Source organism: Buteo buteo, chromosome 22 (genome assembly GCF_964188355.1).
Source record: "Buteo buteo chromosome 22, bButBut1.hap1.1, whole genome shotgun sequence".
Classification (NCBI taxonomy): Eukaryota; Metazoa; Chordata; class Aves; order Accipitriformes; family Accipitridae; genus Buteo; species Buteo buteo.
Window position 1 is genome coordinate 18,196,318 of NC_134192.1, and position 9,281 is coordinate 18,205,598.

The following is a 9,281-nucleotide window of genomic DNA, read 5'->3' on the forward strand; positions in this document are numbered from 1 at the left end:
CAGTCTGCTCCCTCGCCTCCTCCACCCTCCTTCCGCAGGATGCTGCCGGCTCCGGGACTGGAGCAGCCATGGACAGCCAAGCTCCAGCCCTGGGTGCGGGGCTGGGATGGAGCCGTGTGGGGTCAACCTGGGGGGGACCTGGGGGTAGTGGTCCCCAGGAAGGATTTTTTTTCCCCGCGGCTCTCTGCGACACACCTTCTGCCAGCACTGACTTTTTATACAAATTTATTTCTGTCAAGTTAATATCCTACTGCCAAAACAGTTCCCAGGAAGGGTGCCCCGTGGCTGGTGGAAGGGGAAGCAAAGGGGTAGGGTGGGGATGGCGAGCCCTCGGGGTGGGCTGCGCGCTGGCTGGCTCCTACTGGCTTTGCTGAGCGTGGGGCCGTTTGCTTTTAAAAAAGGCTTTCTGGCAGGACCCTGGCAGCGGTGCCTGCCCGGCAGGGCTGACCCCGGGGTGGGAGGAAGCGGGTTCAGGTTGCGCGTGGGGTGAGGATGGCCGCGGGGAGGGTGAAGCTGCTGTATTAGAGGCTGTCGTGCTGTTGCCCTGCCTGCTCTCCTCTGCTCTGGCAGCCCAGTGTCTGGCTCCCCGTCTCCCCCCAGCCCTGGGGTTTGAGCAGAGGCACTCCGGTGTCTCCCACCATGGTCCTGGCCGGGCTGCGCCATCCCACCCCGCAGCCGGAGGCCGCTCCTGGCTGCTGGGCGGTGGGAACGCTGCCGGCACATGGTCCCCCGTCCCCGTCCCCGCTCGCCTTTCTGTGCCAGAGCGGCCGGAGAGGGGCTCCCCTTCCCCTGGAGGTCCTCGGCACCCTGGTCCCCCTCTACGGTGGGCGACTAGAAAAGCAGAAATGAAGGTGTCCGTCCCCTGAGGCCGGCGGCGGCGGAGGGGTGGGGGTCTCCCCGGCGCTGCCTCACTCGCAGGGGTCCCCGTTCTGCGCCCGCCGCGCCGCCTCCCGCTCGCTCAGCAGGTAGGTGTCGATGAAGACGAAGAGCTCGTCGGGGCTGATCGGGGAGATGTAGCGCTCGCGGTCGGCGCCCGCCTTGTCCAGCAGCACCGCGTTGAAGTGGGAACGGGTGAGGTGCAGGAACTGCCTGGGGGTGCAGGGGGGGAGCCGCTGGGCAGGGCTGGGGGGGGGGGTTTTGCCAGTGATGGCTGAGCCTGCCCGCCCCGTGCAACCGTGCTCAGGTCCTCCTGGGATGGTGGGTCCCATCTCTTCCTCAGGGCCGTGAGCTCCAGGAGGGTCTGGCGATGCCGTATTCAGACTTGCCGGGGGTGTCCCCACGTGGCACAAGCCCCTCTGGCGCGGGGTGTCCACCAACCCAGCTGCAACCTCATGCTTTGCCATCCCTAGAGATGTCCCCATCCCCGGTCCCCTCAGCCCCCTGGTTCTGCAGGACAGCCCCCGTCCCCCCCTTACCTGAGCTCCTCGATGATGCCGAGGGACAGTTGGTGCTCCCGGATACGACCCACCTCGTTCGGGGGCTGCCCCACCAGCTCGACGGTGGTGACGTGACGCAGGTCCAGCCCGCAGGCGGCTTGCTGTGAAGAGGACGGGATGGTGAGAGGGTGCTGGGGGGGGGGGGGTGGAGGTGGGAAGGGGGGCAGAGGGAGGGGGTCCTCACCTGCAGCATGGAGATCTGCATCTTGTAGTAGCGGTTAGAGGGGTCGGGGGCCGAGACGACGAGGAGGCGGCGTTTCTCGTGGAACTGATCCAGCAGGCTGGCGGCCGAGTTCACGGCCGCGTTGATCTGCATGGCTGGGGCGAGAGGGAGCGCGCGGGGAGATGCCATTTTGCCCCCCGTCACCCTTTCCCCACCCCTTCGCCCCACCGGGCAGCATCCTCCCCGAGGACGGGGCATTGCTGCGGGCAGATCCTCCCCTGCCCCACGCCGCTTACGTGCACAGAGGGGCTGGGAGCCCGTCCACTGCTGGGTGGACTGGCAGACGCGCAGGGACGTGCCCTGACGCTCGTAGCCCCCGTCACACAGGTACTCGCAGGTGGCCCCGTAGTTGTTGCCATCGGAGGTGCAGGAGAGGTAGCCGTTCTGCGGAGGCTTCAGGACGGGGCAGCGCCTCACTGGGAAGAGGGGAAACTGGGTGAGGGCTGGGGGTGATGGGGCACGGAGCCGGGGGGAAGGCAGCCAGCAGCCCCAGGGGAGCCCGTGTCACCTTGGACGCGGACGCTGAACTTGCAGCTGGCTCGGTTGTACGCCTGGTCGTGGGCGGTGTAGCGGATTACGTGCTCTCCTTCGGGGAATTCGGAGCCGGGCTCTGGACCCCGCAGCATCACCCTGCGCTCAGCAGATGGGTTTCTCCGTCAGGGCCCCGGGAGGGGGCACCCAGCGTGGCCCCCAGCCCTCGGTGCCCGCGGTGCCTCTGCCCTCACCTCTTGATGATGCCGTCAGCAGAGTCCTTCACGCGGGGGGGGTCCCAGTAGACGGTAGCGGTCAGCTTGCCTGGCTCGGCTATCCGCTCCCGCGAGTCCGGGCAGCGGATCTTGGGAGGCTCCGTATCTACCCGCAGGGAGGAAAGGGAGTCGGGGAACCTGCGGGTGCCCTGGGCTACCAGAGCTGGCCACCGGCCCCGGTGCTCAGCTAGCCCAGGGGTGCTGCACGCAGCCCCAGGCACCCTGGAGCCCGCCTAAAACCAGCACCGAGTGCCCCAATCCTGGACCAACGTGCCCTGTACCAGCCCCTGCTTCGGGGCTAACAGCACCGCAGGGACAGGGGTCCCAGGGCCGGGAGGTGCAGGAGCTGGCAGTGCCTGGGTCAGATTTGGGGGGTGATACCCGCAGGTACCCCAGAGATGGGAGGGTGACCTGCAGCACAGAGGTGGGAGAACGGTAGGGTGAGAATTTACCTACACAGATCGGCTCGCTCCCACTCCAGCGCCCGTCCTCCATGCAGACGCGGCTCCGGTCGCCCTCCAGCTGGTAGCCAGGCAGGCAGGTGTAGTCGCAGCGGGAATCCATCTGCACGCCGGCCGAGCACACGTAGGAGCCCCGCAGCACCGCTGGCAGCACGTGGCACCGGATTTCTGGGACGGAGAGAGGAAAGAGGGGAGGGAAGGGGTTGCCCAGCCACGCTAGTGGGCAGAGCACCCGGGACCGGCCGCCGTGGGTGCCCACGGGGATGCCGGCAAGCCGACGGCCGGGGCATACTCACGTCGGCAGTACGCCATCCCGGACCAGTGGCGGCTGGGCAGGCACTGGACGGCACTGGGCCCCACCAGCCGGTACCCGCGGGCGCAGCTCAGCTCGCAGCGCGTCCCCAGGCTGCTGCGGTAGGAGCCCCCCCGGGGCGAGTAGCAGGTTGCCTCTCCGCGGTGGATGTTGAGCGTGGCACACCACTGGGGCACTGGGGGAGAGGAGGGAGGGGAGGGAAGCACCCGGCCTCGCCGCGCCTTGGTTTCCCCATGAGGACGCGAGGGATGGGTTCGGGTGCCGTTACCTCGGCGGTAGTCCAGGGCGGGCTCGGGGGGGGCTTCTTCCACGTACACTTCGTTGGTGTGGCTCTCAGCCGTGTAGTAGCCGGACCCTGGGGAGGAGGAAGGAGAAGACGGCGCTGTGTGATGGTTCGTGGCCGCAGCAGCACCCAGGCGATGATGCCTCCCCGGGCAGCTTCATCCTCCAGCACCGAAACATCCCGCAACTCCCAGCAAGCGATCCCATCCCTGGGCAGACCCTGTCCTGCCCTCCTTGGGGCTGCCGCCAAGGGTTAAGCTGGGCAGACAGCGAGCCCAGTCCCCAGCGACAATGGTTTGCACTGGCACCAGCCCGCAGACTAAACAGCGGCGGGAGCAGCCGCGGTTATGGCAGGAAACGGGTGCTGGCACAGAGTGGGCTGGCACCGACCCCCGGCTTCGGGCTGCCGGGAAGTCCTTCCACCCGCTCCCGCGGCACCGTGCCCGCCGCCGGGTATCCCAAGGGAGGGAAGCAAGCTGTCCTCTCCTGCCCGTCCCAGCGGAGCCCCTGGTCAAGGCAAGGGAGGGGAGGCACGGCTGGGGGGCTGGCGGGGATGCAGCGTGCCAGGGAAGGATGAAGTTGCTGGAAGGACGCTGCTGGAGGGGCTTGGCTGGAGCCGCTGGCCCCACGCCATCCGTGCTGTGCAGAGGAGCCCCTGGCCCCAAGGACGGGGGGGGAGGACAGCCTCGTGCCATCCTTGCAGGCCACCCTCTGGCCCACGCCGCGTCCCCGTGGGCGAGGGAGCCGTGCAGGGGGAGAGGGTTGGCGCCCTTCCCTGCGGCCCCTCGGTGCCTCGGCCGGCCGCGGCATTCCCCAGCACTGAGCTCACGTTTCCGCCGCGTTTCCGTCGGCCCCCGCCAGCCCACCCCACCGTGCTCCCCGCTCCGGCGTGGCGGGGATGCTCAGCCTGGGAAGGGACCCCGGGCGAAGTGACAGCACCGATCTCCTCTTCCCCCTGCTCCGGGTTTTGGGAAGGGGATATCCGCCAAGGCCAATCCAAGCGGCAGCCCCGCCGTCACGGGGAGGAAACTCCATTACAAATCTTTCCGACATGAACTTTACTACAGAGCTACTCCCCACCGCTTCCCACAAGCTTCTTCAAGTCGCCTACGCGTTTCCACAAGCCTTTTATCCCGACGCGCTTCCCACGCTGCCATGGCTCCCTTGGGGAGCAGAGGGGCCCCGGGCGAGCGCAGGGCTGGCATCCGTGGGGCTGGCGGTGGGGATGTGTCGGTGACCCGACGAGCAGGGCTGCTTCCCGGGGGGGGGACACTGCTGAGCCCCCCTGGCAGAGCCCGCAGGCAGATGTGCCATTTAATTGCGATGTTCCCTTTTCGTGCAGGCGCTGGCTTTTATTTCTCACCTGGGGCCAGCTCGTAGGAGCATCCCCAGCCGGCGGTGCTGGCAGCATGGCAAGGGGATGGGGACGGGGAGCAGGGAAGGGGGAACCCCCCCCAAACAGGGCAAGGGCTTTGGATCTTTGACCCAGCTGCCTGGCTGCAGGGGAGGGGGATGGATCTCAGCGCTCCATCCAGCAAACATCTGCCGGCCGATGGCCCCCGCGGGAGCAAGGAGTCAGCAGGAAAGCTGCTCTCCCGCAGGCAAGGGCGTGATGGAGCGGCTGGTTTTCTGCTCCTCTCTGGATGCCTCCCAGCACTCCCTCCGCTCCTCCCCGTACCCCACAGCGCACCCCCCGCAGGTTCCCCGTACCCCGCAGGCACCGATGCTTTCGCCGGCATCGCCGTACCAGGGTACCCCTCCCTCCATCCCTCCCCGCCGCGAGCCCCCCGAAGGGAACGGGATCCCGCGGGCTGCCGTCCCCCGGGAGCCCCGCTGCGCCCGTACACCCCAGCACTCACCTTCGTGCCACGTGGATGACACCAGCCTGGCGAGGACAACCAGCAGGACGGGGGCTGCCTCCTGCGCCATGCCGGGGGGGCCGGGGGCCGGCCAGCCCACCTACCTTTTGGGGTCCAGGGGCAGCCGCGAGCCCCCGGCGAGGAGGGAGAGGGGCTGGAAACAGGACCAGGGTCCCCTCCGTCGCCTTGTCGCTGCACAGACGCCTGACCCTCCTCCCCGTTGCTGCCTGTGCTGAGCAAACCTACTTTTCCCCTCTGCTGCCCGTCCCAAACATTCAAAAGCCGTGAGTCAGGCCCAAAATGATGCGATTGTCAAAAATAATAAATCCCAGGATCGCCCGTTTTCCAATGCACCTCCTGCTTCTCTGAGGCTTTACAAGGTTGTAAGATTTTTTTTTTTTTTCTTTGCAAGCAGAAGAGCCAGGAGCCTGTTTCGACACAGGCGAGAGCTGAGTCGAGCCTGTGCCAGCCCTGCCGGGCTCCAGGAACGGGGGGTCTTCGGGGCCGAGGACAAAACCACGGGAGCCAGGACCCTTTTTCTTTCCACCTCTTGCCAGGAGGGAGGGAGAGACCTCACTGCAGACGGCGGGCTCCGAAACCCGGTCCCGAGGCAAACGCTTCCAGCTGGGGTCTGTTTTCCAGCTGAAGTTCAGCCCCCGCGAGGCAGAGGTAATGAAACGCTTTCGTTAGGACCCGCCGCCCCGCGTCCCACGGGGATGGGTGGGAGGCGAGGTAGGAGCGGGACCCACCTGGGATTTGGGGTTTGGAGCACAGGACCGCATGGGGAGAGGGGAGACGAGGGACGAGGCTGGCATGGACAGGTAGGAGAGTTGGCGCAGGGCGGCGGCGGGGGACACGCTGCCTGAATGCGCTAATTATGTGGCGGCCAGGACGGTAAGCACACTAATTAATAACACAGCTGTCCTGAGCAGGAGAGGGCTGCTGGGAGGCCACGGTGCAGGGCTGCTTGCTGCAGGGTGTGGGGAGCCCGTGGACCCCCCGCAGCCTGGGGACACCCCCAATTTGGGGCCGGGGTGTTCACCCATGGTGGGCAGGAAGCCCGTCGCTTGGCAGCATGGTGGCCGTGCCACGTGCTGGGGCGCTGGGTGGCTGCCCCCGGCTGGTCCCTGCTCTGCTGGGGGACACCTGGGCGGGAGGTGGGGGCCACGGCGGGGCTGGGGCTGCATCGCCGACCACTAGGGCAGGAGAGCAGGGGCTGGGTGGCACTGGGCAGGCAGGAGGTGGCATGGAGCGGGCAGGGGATGGCATGGAGAAGGCAGGAGGTGGCATGGAGAAGGCGGGACGTGGCACTGGACAGGCAGGGGGTGGCACAGAGCAGGCAGGGGGTGGCACAGAACAGGCAGGAGGTGGCACTGGGCAGGCAGGGGGTGGCATCGGGCAGGCAGGAGGTGGGATGGCGTAGGCAGGAGGTGGCACAGAAGAGGCAGGGGGTGGCACTGGGCGGGTAGGAGGTAGTACAGAACAGGCAGGGGGTGTCACGGAACAGGCAGGGGGTGGCACTGGGCAGGCAGGGGGTGGCATAGAGCAGGCAGGAGGTGGCACCGAGCAGGCCGGGGGTGGCACAGAACAGGCAGGGGGTGGCACTGGGCAGGCAGGAGGTGGCACAGAAGAGGCAGGCGGTGGCACAGAACAGGCAGGGGGTGGCACTGGGCAGGTAGGAGGTAGCACAGAACAGGCAGGGGGTGTCACGGAACAGGCGGGGTTGGCACTGGGCAGGCAGGGGGTGGCATAGAGCAGGCAGGAGGTGGCACCGAGCAGGCCGGGGGTGTCACAGAACAGGCAGGGGGTGGCACTGGGCAGGCAGGGGGTGGCGCAGAACAGGCAGAGGGTGGCACCGGGCAGGCAGGGGGTGGCACAGAGCAGGCAGGGGGTGGCACCGGGCAGGCAGGGGGTGGCACGGGGCAGGCAGGAGGTAGCACAGAACAGGCAGAGGGTGGCACCGGGCAGGCAGGGGGTGGCACAGAGCAGGCAGGGGGTGGCACCGGGCAGGCAGGGGGTGGCACGGGGCAGGCAGGAGGTAGCACAGAACAGGCAGGGGGTGGCGCAGAACAGGCAGGGGGTGGCACAGAGCAGGCAGGGGGTGACACAGAGCAGGCAGGAGGTGGCACCGGGCAGGCAGGGGGTGGCGCGGAGCAGGCAGGGGGTGGCACGGAACAGGCAGGGGGTGGCACCGGGCAGGCAGGGGGTGGCGCGGAGCAGGCAGGGGGTGGCATAGAGCAGGCAGGAGGTGGCACCGAGCAGGCCGGGGGTGTCACAGAACAGGCAGGGGGTGGCACTGGGCAGGCAGGGGGTGGCGCAGAACAGGCAGAGGGTGGCACCGGGCAGGCAGGGGGTGGCACAGAGCAGGCAGGGGGTGGCACCGGGCAGGCAGGGGGTGGCACGGGGCAGGCAGGAGGTAGCACAGAACAGGCAGGGGGTGGCGCAGAACAGGCAGGGGGTGGCACAGAGCAGGCAGGGGGTGACACAGAGCAGGCAGGAGGTGGCACCGGGCAGGCAGGGGGTGGCGCGGAGCAGGCAGGGGGTGGCACGGAACAGGCAGGGGGTGGCACCGGGCAGGCAGGGGGTGGCGCGGAGCAGGCAGGGGGTGGCATAGAGCAGGCAGGAGGTGGCACCGAGCAGGCCGGGGGTGTCACAGAACAGGCAGGGGGTGGCACTGGGCAGGCAGGGGGTGGCGCAGAACAGGCAGAGGGTGGCACCGGGCAGGCAGGGGGTGGCACAGAGCAGGCAGGGGGTGGCACCGGGCAGGCAGGGGGTGGCACAGAGCAGGCAGGGGGTGGCACCGGGCAGGCAGGGGGTGGCACGGGGCAGGCAGGAGGTAGCACAGAACAGGCAGGGGGTGGCGCAGAACAGGCAGGGGGTGGCACAGAGCAGGCAGGGGGTGACACAGAGCAGGCAGGAGGTGGCACCGGGCAGGCAGGGGGTGGCGCGGAGCAGGCAGGGGGTGGCACGGAACAGGCAGGGGGTGGCACCGGGCAGGCAGGGGGTGGCACCGGGCAGGCAGGGGGTGGCGCGGAGCAGGCAGGGGGTGGCATAGAGCAGGCAGGAGGTGGCACCGAGCAGGCCGGGGGTGTCACAGAACAGGCAGGGGGTGGCACTGGGCAGGCAGGGGGTGGCGCAGAACAGGCAGAGGGTGGCACCGGGCAGGCAGGGGGTGGCACAGAGCAGGCAGGGGGTGGCACCGGGCAGGCAGGGGGTGGCACGGGGCAGGCAGGAGGTAGCACAGAACAGGCAGAGGGTGGCACCGGGCAGGCAGGGGGTGGCACAGAGCAGGCAGGGGGTGGCACCGGGCAGGCAGGGGGTGGCACGGGGCAGGCAGGAGGTAGCACAGAACAGGCAGGGGGTGGCGCAGAACAGGCAGAGGGTGGCACCGGGCAGGCAGGGGGTGGCACAGAGCAGGCAGGGGGTGGCACCGGGCAGGCAGGGGGTGGCACGGGGCAGGCAGGAGGTAGCACAGAACAGGCAGGGGGTGGCGCAGAACAGGCAGGGGGTGGCACAGAGCAGGCAGGGGGTGACACAGAGCAGGCAGGAGGTGGCACCGGGCAGGCAGGGGGTGGCGCGGAGCAGGCAGGGGGTGGCACGGAACAGGCAGGGGGTGGCACCGGGCAGGCAGGGGGTGGCGCGGAGCAGGCAGGGGGTGGCATAGAGCAGGCAGGAGGTGGCACCGAGCAGGCCGGGGGTGTCACAGAACAGGCAGGGGGTGGCACTGGGCAGGCAGGGGGTGGCGCAGAACAGGCAGAGGGTGGCACCGGGCAGGCAGGGGGTGGCACAGAGCAGGCAGGGGGTGGCACCGGGCAGGCAGGGGGTGGCACGGGGCAGGCAGGAGGTAGCACAGAACAGGCAGAGGGTGGCACCGGGCAGGCAGGGGGTGGCACAGAGCAGGCAGGGGGTGGCACCGGGCAGGCAGGGGGTGGCACGGGGCAGGCAGGAGGTAGCACAGAAC

General features: G+C 68.9%; 1 protein-coding gene across 2 annotated transcripts; it reads right to left on the reverse strand.

The window, feature by feature from the left end:
* Window positions 1–215: 215 nt before the first annotated feature.
* SRPX2 (sushi repeat containing protein X-linked 2) lies at window positions 216–7,128 on the reverse strand. Of its 2 annotated transcripts, XM_075053958.1 has the most exons (11): window positions 6,070–7,128; window positions 5,321–5,962; window positions 3,448–3,534; window positions 3,163–3,354; window positions 2,858–3,034; window positions 2,385–2,511; window positions 2,168–2,289; window positions 1,896–2,075; window positions 1,621–1,754; window positions 1,416–1,537; window positions 216–1,089 (listed from the first exon to the last, which is right to left on the reverse strand). In XM_075053958.1, exons 2-11 carry the CDS (start codon window positions 5,388–5,390, stop codon window positions 909–911), a joined length of 1,392 nt encoding a protein of 463 aa, XP_074910059.1. In that variant the 5' UTR covers window positions 5,391–5,962; window positions 6,070–7,128; the 3' UTR covers window positions 216–908. The 2 variants fall into 2 exon arrangements, with proteins under 2 accessions (XP_074910059.1, XP_074910058.1); XM_075053957.1 differs by having other exon boundaries at window positions 5,321–6,095.
* Between the last annotated feature and the right edge of the window lie 2,153 nt (window positions 7,129–9,281).

Excerpts from the sequence above, each read along its gene's own strand:
- SRPX2 (XM_075053958.1), bottom strand. The coding sequence starts at position 5,390 with ATGGCGCAGGAGGCAGCCCCCGTCCTGCTGGTTGTCCTCGCCAGGCTG. Across the intron at positions 3,355-3,447 it reads CGCCCTGGACTACCGCCGAG|TGCCCCAGTGGTGTGCCACG; the intron begins GTAACGGCACCC and ends CCTCTCCCCCAG. Across the intron at positions 2,076-2,167 it reads GTTCAGCGTCCGCGTCCAAG|TGAGGCGCTGCCCCGTCCTG; the intron begins GTGACACGGGCT and ends CCCTCTTCCCAG.